The following is a 15,347-nucleotide window of genomic DNA, read 5'->3' on the forward strand; positions in this document are numbered from 1 at the left end:
GAAGCAAAGGAAGCGCAGCCTGCATCAAAACAGCTTCTAAACAGCATTTTAATTTTCAGTGAAGCTAAGCACCCTGAAATCAGAAGCTTTCAGAAAATATCAAGCTTCAAGGACTACACTGAACCAAGTATCCTGTTCTAATGATAACTGTTCCAGTGCAACATGAACAGGTTTTTTGTTTGCATTTTATTTCATTGTTTGGATACTTTCCTTAAGACATGGAGCTTACAACAGGTAGCAGGACACATAACAATGAAGCAAACAAAGGTTAAACATTCAGAAGCCACAGCAGAGAGACATTAATTATGGTGGTAGTTATACCTTTTTTCCTAGATCAACATGTAAATTTAAACTCAGTGAAGAGAATGTTGAGCAGGGTTGAAGGGTGGACAAGATTATCTCAAAAAATCCATTCCAACCTCAAGAATTGTGATTCTGGATTGGTCTGTGGGTCCATTTTTATTTTGGCTCCAGAGTAAACATATAGGCACTAAAGTGACACAGTTAATTCCTGCTTTTTAACCTTGAACTCCTGCTGATTGGCTGCTCAGCTGCACAGTTCCTGATGTGTAAGAACTATTTAGCATCTAAGATACTATGACTATATTTCTTTTGAACAGCACAGGAACTCCTCCTTCAAAAAGGTATGTTTGTGCCTTTTCCTATAGAAAAATTTAAGAAAACAAATGGGAGAATAACAATGGAAGCCTAAAGCACAATGAATTCTGAAGTCTGTCTCAGAGTCACTATAAGATATCTACTCTGTCAGCCATAGTACCAGGACACTAAATATCATAGATATCACAGAAACTAGTTGTAAATCTTTAATAGCAGGACATTTCCCCAGAGCATTCAGTATACACAAAGCCAAGGGTCCAAATATGAACAAATTAGAAATGAATAAAGTAAAAGCAAAATCCTCCTGTAAGTTTTCCCTACTTCTCCCTTGTGTGCTGACATTGTCCCTCTATTGGCTGTGGTTTCCTATCTCTGCATCAGTTACTATGCACTATTGATCCTAATTTCCCACTTCCCACAGTATCTCACCCCAGTGAGTTTCTCATTTACATATATAATTTTGAAAATAAAAGTGTATTCCTTTTTTTTTTATTGTTACTAAAATTCATCTTTCAAGTAAGCTGAGAAAATTGACAGGAGAAAAGTAATGGGACACTGTAGGTACAAGACAAACATTACCACTACTGAGGAAAACTGTCGTTATGCTAATTAGATTCACTAAATCAAAGCACAGGAAATTGCACGATAAAGAAATACATTAGTAGAAACTACCCAACAGCCTTACAGATCAATTAGCTAAAACACTTGTATTTTAAAACATTCCTTTGCATAACCCTTAAACCTGCAACAGTAGGAAGGCAAAACCAGAATAATTTCTAAAATCCACCCTTGCACCAATGGCAGAATTCACACACACATTGTTCTCCCTTCACCTGCCTACAAGCACCACCTTTTTGCTTCTCTACGGTACTAAAGATTCAGCTGCTTTTCCTCTCCTGACACATCACAACTCCCAACTCCCATGCATTCATACATACACATACATAAATCATCATCAATCTATTAACTGGCTGATTCGCTATCAGGACTGGATTCCTTATCCTCACCTTTCAATTCTAAACAGTCTGCCCCACCTACATCTTGGCTCACATTGTCTCCTGTCACATCTTCTTTTTTTCCTCTGTCCCAATCGCAAATCCATGCTTTTTCCTCAGCTTCCTCTTCCTGTGTGCCAAGTCCCCTCCCTCTCCTTCAAAACCCTCCTCAAAACTCACTTCTTTTGGTTCGATTTCCGTCACTAATCTCAGCTCCGGCGCTATCTGCTCCCTCTCGCGCGCCTAATTACATCAAAGATAAAACAAAAAACATGAAACAGAAAAAGTAAGTTATCCAAATACTTCATATGTGCTCTCACAAGGGCAGTCAATATCCCCATCTTTTTAAAATTTTCTCTCTGTACTACATTAGCCACGTTTCTGTGTGATTTCATTAATTTGCGCTTATCTGCAGAGCAACCTAACCTGTAGTCTCATTGCATTGAGCCACACAAATATTTTCCACTCCAAAAATTTTGCCTTTCCACCCTCACAGCTTAGTTTTAATAAAACACTTCTGATGCAACTCAGAAATAGTTTGAGTATTAACAGTGTTTACAATCTCTTCCTTTAAAACACGCTAAGCTCAAATCAAAGAATTAACTAGTCTAGATCTCTGTTTCTCCATGTAATTCAAATTCTGCATGCTTAGCATACACCTTCCAAACAGATCTTACATTTGTTAAATTTGCTAATGCACTAGAACTTGAGGTATCTTAAGCCTACACTCATCTCTTGAAATGTATGTTTTTCTTTGGAACAACAAAAAAACCCCAAGTCATAGCTTGAAATTAAGCATGAAGTGTTGGATCTGCCAACTCCTCTATTTTTCAAATCAAGGTATACTCTTGGCATTTTTTTAAGCTTTACATAATTTTCACTAAATGTCCTCTAAAATAAATAATGCAAAAAAAGCAAAATCATCCATTTGAGTTCTAGGCTTAGACAAAGCCCAGTTTCAGATAACTGATTTTTAAACCAAACCTTAAATCATATTTTTATTTTTAAATACCACAAAAATATTTTGCAAAACAAACATTTTGCCATAGCATAATGATGTAGATATTGCATAAAAAAGTGTCTTTGTCTTTGAGAGCTACACAAATTCATGCCTATCTCTACTTTTGCAAAATTAAATGCTACAACTGGTATCATTTAGCATTATACAAAGCATAATTATTGTTCTTGTTGCAAGACAACTTAAAAATTGTAAATCCATCTCAGAAAGGATAAATTTGGCCCCCTTATTCTTTCTCAAGGCTCCACTGAAGCCACCTACATCCAGCCTCTGAGATGCATGAGACTGACACCATAACTCTTAACTACTGAGGAAACTTAGAAATAATAGATGAGCTAGACTGTCACCAAGCATGTCTGGATGTCAAAATGGTTGCTAAGAAATGGATTTACTATTTTTTTTTTAAAGATTAAAATGCCTGTAGCCTAAGAGTAGTAACTCAAATTAGAAACAACATAGCTCCTCAGAAACAGCACAGGACAGAGTAAGGGACTTCTTCATTGTCACAGAAGGGCTATTTCAGTTCAGCTACAACCACATTACACAAGTTTTCCTTTTTATGAAGTAAAATTAAATACTCTAGCTTCCTAATTCACTGTGATACTCTAAGTATTGTTTGAAATATTATATATTGGTTCATAGAGTTATTGTAAGACTGCAGTAAGAAGCCAGTGTTAGTGTGAGTACAGATTTCAGTTTAATCTGTTTAAGGAAACACCTTTGCATAGATGATCAACACTAGTATACAGTTACCCATAACCTGGAGGCCAGCATATAGAAAAGTTTTCAAGCCAATTCACTTATCTATCTGTCCTTGTCACAATATGGGTGGTTACAACACTGATTATGAAATACCTGAATTTTATTTGCCAACTTGGACGGTGTACTCTGAAGAAGACTGAGAGCAAATAAGAGCAGGTTTTTTTCACATTTCTTGTCTCTGAGTCTCAATAGTTTCAGTGGAGTAATTTCTCATTCATTAACTATGAAAATACAGTTACCATGCAAGATAAATGCAATGGCATTTCCACTGAAGTCATGTAACAGCTTTCAATATTGTTTCCCTTTTTCAATTAAAGATATGCCTAGTGACTAAATCGTGTCCTCTATTATAGAGCCTGCCTCAACTTCTACCCAGCATCTCTCTTAACAGCAACTGAACATTATCAGGGAAAGCAATGTTTATCTGTCCACATCCCCAGAAGTTCTGGTACAGGGGAGAAAACCCCCACAGAACAGTCATGTTAATAAGAACATGTGGGCAAAAAGCTACCATGGCAGCAAACAAAAGAGATGGGGTGAAGGGTGGGGAAGAATAAATAAATAGAAATCAGCAGCACAGACTACTGACAAGCTAAATCTTTCTCCTGAAAGAACACCAGAGGAAAAAGTCTCTGGGTGACTCTGGGTTTGTAAACTCTGAAGACAAAACTCTGGGTACAGATTAGTCGGCAATGGAGTGTACAGCAGCTAGGCATTTCAGATAGAGGCAAGACTACTTGTGCAGCACACTCTGGGGCATCATCCATAAAACTGGTGAAGCAAGGCAGTGCAGGACCTAGAATAAAGACTATAATCTAAAACTAGTTGTGCTAGATGACATTTTTACTATCTCAAGATACTAAAAAACATCTATATAAAACCTAAAGATAGACCTAAAAACCTAAAAAACCTAGAGATACCTAAAGTATTCTTACCTGCCCTTTTGCATCCTCTGGCATAGATTTGATATGCATCCTCTTAAGACATCGAATAACACCATCATAGAACTGTACTGTGAATGTTCCTAGAAAAGGATTGAAGAAATCACTATGAGTAGTTAAGAAACAAATACACCTTGTTACCATGAAAGCTTTAGCAAAATGTTTTGTAGGCTGTATGAACAAAGTAACCAGGTCTTACCTAGTAAAACCAAGGAATTTTAAGAAAAAATGACAGCCTCAATGAAACCCTGCTTTTATACTGTTGCTCTTTGTCCATCTGGACAATTTCATGCATGTTTATGCCACCATGTCACTTTTGCTCATAATTCACTGAAAAAATTATGTCATCTTTAAGTTGTCACAATAGGAAAACAAGTCAATTCACAACCAAATCCTTGTTTGATTTAAACTACAGTAAAAGCTTCAGCTTCTACTTATCTTCATTAGAAATATCACCCCATTGCAAAGTATTGCATCTAAGGTGTTCCTTTATTTCCCCATTTCCATGTTTTTTCTTCAATAAACAAAACTTTAAAGAGATCTACCATTCCTAAAGCAATTACAAAATTTTCAATATATCATTAATCCAAATTAACAATAGTACAAAATATTCATAACACTGTGCACAGGATATACTTTTCATCACTGAGGAAATTAAGCATTTTGTCCTCCAGGAGAAAAATCCAATTTTCTAATTTCACACAGACAAAAGAACGTCTTACTAATTTTGATATAATAGAAACATTTTCACTTAATATTGAGGTAGCAAGGAAACTTTATACACATGTCACTTTTTTAAGCAGACTACAGGTAACAGCATAGCTTATGCAAATCATCCTTACCAATGGACCATACATGAATACATACCCTCTTTATTAATTGCTTCAATCTTTGCAGGGTAGTATCGACAGTCTGTCCAACGAGCTAGGACTTCTTCTCCAGGTTTAAAATCCTATTTTATACAAATTTAGTTATTAATATTAATAATTTTGATTTTTTTCCTAAAAAGAATTAGTCATGTGCCAGAGAGATTTAATGTAAGAAAACAAGACAGTTTACAAAAAAAAGTCAAGGACAAAAATAAATGTGCCACTTACAACAAATTCTTCGTCATCTTTAAGCCCTTCTTTCCTTAATGCTGGTCGCTCCAAGGGTCGCAACCTATTGCTGTCCCAGTAAATCCATTCATCATAGCGATGACTCCAGCGTTCAAAATGGACCAACATCTTCCCCTCTTCATAATCTATCTTCTCAATACGAGATGGATACCTTGAATGATAAACATAAACTGATACATCTCAAAGCTTTTTCAAAGGTTGTAGTTGTTTTGGCATACAACAGTGCTTACATGACCATTCAGAAAGTTACATTAACACCTTGTATTGAGAAATATCTGAGACTGAAAAAGATTTAAGTTATAAGTTAATAGTGGGGTAACATTTCATTTAAGAGCTATCTATACACATCAGTGTCATCAGCTTCATCCTAGTCAGATGCTTATACACAAATTTAAACCTGAGACTCTCAGACCAAAACTGCCTGAAACTGACATTAGAAGTTAGTGCTTATCTGTTTTAAAACCAGTGTTTTATCTAAAGCAAAATCCTTTTAAGTTTTTGTTTGCTTGGGAATAGAATGGATACAAAGTATTTTTAGGAGTACCTTTGTTACTTTCATATTAAATGCTTCAACAAACTATACCTTTGATTCCAGACAAATCCAAGCAACTAATCGAACCCAGAAGTCAACATAACATTCTTATTTAATCTAAGCCGTTTACTAATTATAGTAAATCAACTTCCATGATTTCACTACCACTAAATTTCATTTATAGTAACTTCTAGTAGTCATCTAACTCTACAAGCAGTAAAATAAATACATCAGTCTTAACACATAGATTTTACTCTCAGCAAACACTGTATGTGCTCAGTAGAACTAATCAGGACTGAACTGCAACCAGATCAAGTCTCAGGCATCTAATATTTGGTATGGCATAGATGTAGTTGAAGAATCAATAAGGTTGAGATTACATTTGTAGGGAAAAAGTAGAAAATTTCTTGAACTTCAGCAATTATTGTTAAGTCTTACTATTTCTGTTTACTGAAGTGATGTATTTCACAAAATTGTAGTAGGGGAGCAAGGCACAAATTGGTTTTGTCACACTACTTCCACCACCAAAATTATTAGATTGCATTATTTCCACTGTATGAAATGCAGAGAAAATTGGAATGAGGCAGAATTCAGCTCCTTCTGCCCTTCACAGAAGTATTGAAATTAATTCAAAAGTGCAAAGAATCTCCTAAAAAAAGTTAATTTGATCATCAAATTTTCTCCAGAGTTTATATTAGGTCTAAAGTTAACAAAATGTATATTGGAAAGAAAGACCACAGCAAAAGGATGGCAGTCTTTCACTAAGAGGTGACCCGTTTTTCTAACAAAGTGTTACTGTGGAGCAGTAGTAAAGAGTGCAGAGATTGAGCAACCAATTTCCAGTCTGACTGAAAATTTCATCAGCTAGAAATGCAATTGACATATACAGGAACCCTGTCAACATTTTCCATTTCGAATACTTTCTCTCCAAAATACTGACAGTGCTGATAAAGGAGCCTTTAACACAAATAAGGAAGTACAAGCTTTCCTTATTTCCTGGTGACTAGAACAGGGCCCTAAAACAAAAACGTGTCAATCTGAATTTGCTCCTTCATTTCTCCAGTCTTATTTCTTCAGCTGCAGTGATGCATACAGCTTCCCAACATCTAAATATCTCAGGAGTTGCTGAATGGGAAAAACTCTGATTTTCTAGGTAACTACTTCAGTCACATTTCACCCTTGCATTGGAATGCACAGACAGTCCAACCTCTTCTTGCATTTCTCATCCATACACTTCATAAATGCAAAACTTTCATAGCCATTAAGTTCGCAATTTCTTCTCACTGAACTTAAAAACAAGCCAAACAAATCTTAGTCTCAAACTGTGGGCTCTCATCTGCCACCCTACTAACAAAATCCTTTTCAAGACAGAAGAAATCCATGGGACTTCTCTCAAAGGAGCAACAAGGTCAACTCTCCCCTCTCAAGTAGACTGACAGCAACAACCTAACAAGAACAGTGAAGATAAATTGTATCAAAACAGAAAGTAAAACTCCTAGGTCAAAACTTGAATCCCACCGTCAGCATGCTGGCTTAACTTTGAACAAGGCTTCAAGAAAGTCAGCCAAGAGATGGTTTTCCTAAGCCCTGCCTCTGATGATGCTTTTTTCTTAAGTCCACATGCTGCTACATTTAGGAATTTTATTATAAGATTTCTTACTAGCTTTTTCATCTTCCCAAGTGTTCCAATTTCAGACTTCTTACAACTAGACACTAAGTGTCAGAATAAGCAGGAAGAGTAGCAAAGCAGAAGAAAAAATAAAGTTACTGTTACTACAGCAAATGTCTGAGTAAGGACTTACCTAAAAGGGTTTTGAACAGAAGTAAAGGATGACACGGAAAGCATTTAACAGAGGGAAGGGAGGAAAAATACCAGAAAAGCAAGAGGACAGGAAGATCACTTCATAGCAATCAAAAATGAGAGCTTGTGCACACGCACTGAAGCTGCAGTAATGAAATGCAAGACAAGAATGATGGTGGTTTTTTCCCACTACACTTGGAAATTTCAGGTTTATCACATACCAGCCAGGTAGTGATGCAAAACTGTGGTTATTTCACAAAATCCAGGGACCATCGGCCAAAAGGCAGAATGCTCCTTTTCCAATGCATTTACAAGGCAAATACTCTGCTCCCATTATGGCACTACACTATAGTAGTTCCCTTCCTACATTTTTATTGCTTTTATGGCTGGTAGCTTTCACTGGTCATCATCAGCAAAGTCACCATTCCAAGCACTGTGTGTAGAAGACAACAGAAGGGATAACCTGACAAACTATGGTACACTGTCCTGGAAAGAGAAATCTGAGTAAGAGGGGGAAGTAAAATAATGAGTATCATTTAGAGACATGAAGATAGTTTTAAGGAAATTCAGCAAGTCAAGAGTCAAGGCATATGGAAGAAATATGGAATATTTCTTCAATAGGGAAGGAAAAAAAAGCAAAGATAGAAACAGTTAATAAGGTATGCAAAATATTAAGTCTCATTAGGGATCACTCAACAGATGAAACACAGCACCAGATATTTACTGGCTAATTTCTCTTTGATAAATGCAATTTCTGCTATCAAAGTATTTTTAAAATGCCACTATCAGCTCTGCATCAAAGTCCATAATACTGGTTTTGCACAGTTAAATCTTATAATAATCATATCATCACATAATGGCTTTATTTCAATAATTTATGTTTCTTCAGTGTGTGTTAAGAGAGTGGTTGCAAGATGAATAGAGCCAAAACCTGCATTTAACTCCAGTCCTCAGAGATACAAGATTTAGCAAATCTCCGAACCACCCAAGCTACGTACAATTGGTTATTAGACAACCTAAAAATAACTCTGTATGGATTTAGCAACAAGCTATTATCCTCAATACCCACTAAATTTAGTCACACGATGTGCCACAAATATGTATAAACAGTAATATTTCACAATACTGATCCCACAGTGGAAAAGAGCAGAGCACATGTATTGCAGAATTTACTATTGCAAATTTTATGCTGCACAGAAACATTTTTTTGGTGATACAGTTCTCGTACTTTTACTGAAAATAATCAATTTAATAAATTGCAAAATTATACAAATATTTCAAAGGCAAGTATGCATTTCCTGCTAATAAAAGATAAAATGGCAACATAAATTTTTTAATCTGCCTTTTTAAAGAATTCTAGCAACAATGCGTACAGGAAAGCTTTTACTATGATTAAAAGCAATGTCTATATTTATTCTACAAAAAGATTAATATGTAGGTGGTTACATCTCATAGACACGAGAAATTTTATGTAGAAGTTCCTTCCATCGCAAAGCTACAAGCAGGCATTACAAAGTACTACAGGGGAGAATACAAACATCATTATTTACAGTGCCAAAGTGCAATGATGTCTAAGGCTCAACCTGCCTTCCAGTCAGGTTAACTCTCCTCATCTGCCCCTAGCAAGCACTCCACACTAAGGAATCAGAATGAATTTGGTATACAAATAGATTTTGTTCAGCACGAACGAGAAAAATACACTCTAAAAAACTGAGGAAAAACTTTACTCTTTACTTTTCTCTTTACTACTTTACTCCTCTTTACTTTTCACTGAAAAACATCCCAAATCAGACCACCACACTCTAGTTCAACAATGAAAGTGTTCTTTTTGTGAAAAGGAACAATAACCTGCAAATTTTGGGTGTGTTTTTTTAATAGTATGGTGGAAATAGCATTTAATAATCCCAAATAAAGTCTCATCCAAAGTTCAGGGGGGTTTGTTCTGTTTTTTAAAGACAGAAAAAGAAAACCATCGTCAGCTGATGGTATCTGCCCAGTTTACATACTGCATGCTCTCCATTCTCAGGTCCAGTGATTCCAACCCATAAGAATTAAGCAATGCTTTTGTAAAGCTGCAAAATTTAATATGGCATAGAAAATTTACACTATGAAGCACTGATCAGGCAACAGTAACGCTCCTATAGGAAAAACTAATGGGAAACTTCCAGTTTTCATTTCTTGACAGTGTAAAAGAAAAAACTAAACAACATTTTCCTCAGTGTAGTCAACACATATTAAAGACCACATGGACAGTATTTTCCATTTTTACATCATCATTTTCCTTTCGACCCTTCAAAAGTGACCAAAAAATGGTGAACTGCCCTGTGAGATGAAACAAGTTATTTCAAACAGTAAAAAAAAAAAAAAAAAGAAAAAAGTTAGTAAATTTGCCCCCAAGTTTGCACTTACAAAGTCTAAAAACAGACATATACTCCCCGCCTTCACAATAATGGTACGAAAAGTCTTTCCTTCTACTTCGTAGAGTACATAGGACCAAATAGCTTCCATTCTGACTTCTCCACAAGTAGTCTGCTGGTATCTGTAAAATCTGCAAACACCTATTTATAATTTCCCATTTTTTTATTATATATATTGTATTATATAAATATAAAGCAGTGTCTTCAGTCCTTTCAAACACCTGGCTGTTGGGTAACCCAGTCAACTGAAAACAACAGTCCTTGCTTAAGATTTCTAAAAGCCTTACAATGAAAAGACTTCCTGCATACTGGAGAAAAAAAAAATCCATCCAGGCAATCAAATACACCAAGTCAAAGTGCTGTTATTCTAATAACTAACCTGTATTAGTGAGCTGTTTCCATTCCGGAACTGTAACAAGGGCCATGTTATCTGTACTTCCTTCATTACCTAACTTTTAGTTTAGATCAAACATATCAATAAAGACTCAGATTAAGCAGATCAATAAAGTCTCAGCAAAACAACAGGGTTGTGTTTTTCAAAGCAGTATCTGACACTTACAGGACAACCAGTAGAGACCTAGAGCTACAAAAGACACAAGGAAACTGGAAAAAAAAGGAGATGCATCTTCAAATACATCAACTTTGCAGAGACTGTGTCCTACTTGCAGGAGCTAACAGCTTAAGAACTAGTCTTACACATGGGCATGTACTTGCAAATGTGTGCCATTTTACTGATGTTTCATTTGTTTTATCAGTGAGAGGCACAGGGGGGTGTAAACATATATCAGTTTTTGTATGAGATCATAGAATAATTCAAGTTGTAAGGGACCTCAGAAAGGCTCTCGTCCAACCTCCCACTCAAAGCAGGGTCAGCTATGGGGTCAGACCAGGGTTTCCAGAGTTTTACCCAGCTCAGTCTTGAAAACCTCCAATGTTGGAGACTCCACTAACTCTCTGGGCAACCTGATCCACTGGCTGATGTTCCCCTGGGGAGAATCTTCTTGTACCCATCCTGAATCTCTCTTGTTTCAGTATGTGCCTGTTGTCTCTTGTCCTCAAAGCACACACTACCGCGGAGAGCTTGGCTGAGACTTCTTGATTACATGCCTGTAGGTATTGGAAGGCTGCTAGTGGGTGTCCTGAAGCCTTCCCCAAGCTAAACAAGTCCTGTTTCCCCACCCTTTCTTCACAAGTCATACACTCCAGTCCCCTGATCATGTCATCTGTATTCCACAATTTTCTATTATCAGTCAATCCCATCTCACTTATTATCTTGCTGAGAGATGATCACTTTGATTTTGATTGGAGCCGCATTTCATAGGTTTGCTTTAGTGAATTTAAATTTAACAAGTGGTACAAATTCATTGTCAGATGACCTCCACTGCAACAGTGTATGGTTGCACTTGATAAAGAAGCAATTGCAGCTACCTCCACAATAAAGCAAATAAACACACTCATTGATAGCTTTTGTTGATTAGTTTGACCAGATATTTTCTGCTCAGTAAATGTACATGCCAAATGATACCAGTGACCCAAACACTGTCTGCAAAACTTCCTCATTTAAAAGTATGAGGTTTATAAACAATAAATAGTCAAGGTACGCAACACCCTCTCCAAGGTTTACAGATTTCAAACAGAACACCAGATTCCATGAGATGAATTTCAGCAACTACTACAAAGATTAAAACTTAAGATCTGTAGAAGTGCCTCAGAAAGCAAAACCATACTTTACTATATTTTCTCCCGTCCTTTAGAAGCATTTCTTGATTAACATTTTAAATGGTCATGAACACTAGATCTTTAAATGACAGCAGCCTTTCAGAAAAAAAAAACTAAACCCTTTCAAAGGCTATTTTTCAGCAAGTGTTCTCAATTTGTCACTTGTAGAAAGACTGAGCTAAGCAATACTACTGCTCTCCAATTTTGGTTCTGTTAAAAAATATAAAGAGATTTCATGTAAGTTCAGCAACTTTATTTTCTTTGAAGTATGTATTTCTGCATCCAGATGAGAGGACTGCACACAGCTTATATATAGAATTTAAAAAACATCCACCATCCTCTTATGCAACAGAAACCTAAGAAAAAAACCCCAGTCACATAGACTATATTTTTCCAGCCCGTGTCACCCTAATAACAACACCACAGTAGGCTTTCTCTAACACGCTCTTTGGTTATGTACATGAATACTATTTCATTTGAATTAAGAGTCCTCTTTTCACTGTTGCTGTAACTGCAAAGTTTTAGTATTAACTTTCTGCTCCTGTATATGGCACCACAAAACTTGACCTCTTCTACCTGATGGTTCAGATGATGAATCAGTTCCTAGAAAGTTCAGGATAAATTCTATTCTGCCTGAAAATACCAAGCAACTCAGCTGCAGACCACCCAGACAAGTAGTCCAGAACTGACATGCAATCCTTTCCTGTGAAAGGGCTGGGCAGATCTCATGGAAACTATACACTGGATATTCAGTGACTTGGTTTTTTTATATATACACAATTAAGCTAAAGCTATTTTTACATATTAACTTTTGTTATCTAGTTACATTAACCTATTATCTCTAGTCACAGGTGCTATAAAACGTTTTATTAAAATTATTTTATATTTATAGCACTATTCAGACAGTTTCATGATCTTGGCATTCAGTTATAGAATCAGTATGTTGGAAACCCACTCTACAGCAACAGATAAGAACAAGAACTGTTCTCTAAACCATATTTTAGAGACTATTTATTAAAGCAAACACTTCTACTATAATTACAAGCAAAGCTCTACAGATAAACATTTAACCCAACTTTTTATACAGAGCATTTAACTACTGGAGTAAACATGTAAATAATACACAGACTTCTCTTTCACATAACTGGGAGTCAGCAGCAGCAATTTACATGAATGTACTTCACTCTCCAGGAATGCAACAGAAAAGCTGGTAGAGGCCTCTACATTTCCCAGTCCTAATTAATCAGAGAGCAGCTAAGAAAAAAAATCTGCGTAGAATTATCAGCTTCCTGTCTTCTACTTTAACAAACCCAGGGATTTTTCAAACTGAAATAGCATGGCCAGCATACATAATGAAATCAGCCCATCTGCATTAATAAAATTTTGACTAACATTTTAAAATAGCTCCTTCCACAATACACCTGCTGTGTAGCATGGTCCTTGTGCCCACAAATTTACATTTTACAGCCTTGACTTACATACAATATGACTGGGTGGTGCAGAGTCACAGCTTTAAGCACTTCATTCCTCCAGCTGTTTGATACAAATACAATTGTACTTGCCATTCCATGAACTCCTATTAAGAACGTGTTGGGTTTTTTAAAGTCAGTTTTATGAACCTATGAATTGTGATAACTGAATACAAAACAAATTCACTTGCATGCCTTCAAACTAAAACAAAAGAAGTCTTTAGTCACAGAAGTTTGCCACATTAACACTGTCATCTCGCACATGACACTGCATTCCACAGCACTCTGGAAATGCTCTTTGCTTACCACAGCTTGCACAAGCAACTAAAAGCAAACAAAGGAAAACTGTAGAGGAGTTTAGTTTGATTTCTGAAGAGAGAATGTTTTCCTAAAAACTAACAGTCTTAACAGACTTATTACATGGAAATTCACAAAGCTCACACGTGAAGCAGTCAGTTAATAGGTGTGCTAAGTTTTATAATTAGACATAAAAATATACAATATACACAAATAATTATGCTCTCAGCAAAGACTGTAAATGTCTTCATACCATTTTTGTAAATAGTCCAGTGCCTCCAAACGAGCACCAATCTCAAATGTGATTCCAGGACGATTTGGAGGCTTTTTACTCATCTTGGTATCTTCTTTTTCACTACCTTTGGAGGAAAAAAAAAAAAAAAGTCACATTAAAACACATAATGTTGTCTCAAATGCGTAACTGACAGCAAATATATTCCAGAGAGTGGAAAAAGATGTGAAATTTCTATCCAGACTTCCCATTAACTGCTTAGTTTTCAGAAGTATAGTCAAGGCCCAAGGAAGGCATTAAACAATATTCACACAGTTTTATTCAGTTTTCTTCCTCTTCCACAAAAAACAGTCATCAACCTTAAGTCAAAAAAAAAACAAAAGCTGGGGCTCATTTCTGGAGCTGTACTACACTGTAATTCCTTGACGTTCTTCTGGAGTGTAATTTTAAGAGTTACCTAGTCAATGTTTGTTAGAAAAGATCAAAACCAAGAAAAGCTTACATTACCAATAGAAATTTAAAGAGAAACAGGGCCTAAAGGACAGGTAAGATGAAACTAGCCAAACTAAAAAGAAACAAAAAATCCATCTTCAGCATTGCTATGCGCTCTCGAGTCTCATTCATAGCACTAAACAAGTTCCATTCACAAGTGCCTTTTAACGCTTTTTTGCTAACTCCGTCACTCTCAAAAAAATCCCACTTCTCTGTCCGACTACTACCGCTGTTACCGTGACTTTCTGATGTACTACCTTCATCGCCCCGAAGCGCAGAGTGGCTTGCCGTCGGGGCCGCAGGCGCCTGCTCCATGCCTACCGAAGAGCAAGGGTGCCAAGCTGCAGGGCCGGAGCCTCCTCGGTCCGGACCGCGAGAGAAGCGACATCGGCACACCAGATTTTAAGGGGCGGGGGGGCTCCCCTGCCAACGCTGGGTGCGCGATCCGGGGCACTGCCTCGGAGGCGGCGGCCGACCCGAGGAAGCCCACTGCCGCTCCCCGAGCGCGGAGGACACAAAGAGGTCCACCGCAGCCGGGCTCGGAGCGCGGGAGGGCCCCCGGCCGGCGGGGGCTCAGCGTTCCCGCAGGCCCAGGGGAGGACACCAGTGGCCGCGGCCCGTCGGACCCCCACCCCCGGCCGTGGCCCGGGCCCAGAGCGGGGAGGGCCGCGGGCGCCGCCCCGTCAGGCCCGGACGCCGTAAGGGGGGCGCCGGCGCCCCGCCGGGCCCGCCCGGAGTGGGGGGGGGGGAGGGGGGGGGGCATCGCCCGAGGCCGCCCGCCCCGCCGCCCGCGCCCTCCCCGCGCTCCTTACCGCCTCCTCCGACTCGCAAGGCAGCGGCGGGGCCTGTGGCGGCCCGCAGCACCGGCGCGGCGCCCGCTGCTCCCGCTCGGCGCGGCGCGGGGTGTCCGGCGCGGCGGCCGCCCTCACAGCCCCA

The 15,347-nt window shown here is 38.1% G+C and overlaps 1 protein-coding gene across 1 annotated transcript in view; it reads right to left on the bottom strand.

Annotated features, from left to right (window-relative positions):
- Window positions 1-15,347, bottom strand: part of PHF20L1 (PHD finger protein 20 like 1) — a 61,331-nt gene extending 45,984 nt beyond the window's left edge. Inside the window, exons 1-6 of the mRNA XM_074901128.1 lie at window positions 15,224-15,347; window positions 13,941-14,046; window positions 5,432-5,603; window positions 5,202-5,286; window positions 4,329-4,417; window positions 1,794-1,856 (exon numbers count right to left, since the gene is read on the bottom strand). Of these exons, the coding sequence (XP_074757229.1) occupies window positions 1,794-1,856; window positions 4,329-4,417; window positions 5,202-5,286; window positions 5,432-5,603; window positions 13,941-14,023 (492 nt within the window). The 5' untranslated portion in view covers window positions 14,024-14,046; window positions 15,224-15,347. The remainder of the gene's footprint in view (window positions 1-1,793; window positions 1,857-4,328; window positions 4,418-5,201; window positions 5,287-5,431; window positions 5,604-13,940; window positions 14,047-15,223) is intronic.

Source organism: Athene noctua, chromosome 2, assembly GCF_965140245.1.
Source record: "Athene noctua chromosome 2, bAthNoc1.hap1.1, whole genome shotgun sequence".
Taxonomy (NCBI): Eukaryota; Metazoa; Chordata; class Aves; order Strigiformes; family Strigidae; genus Athene; species Athene noctua.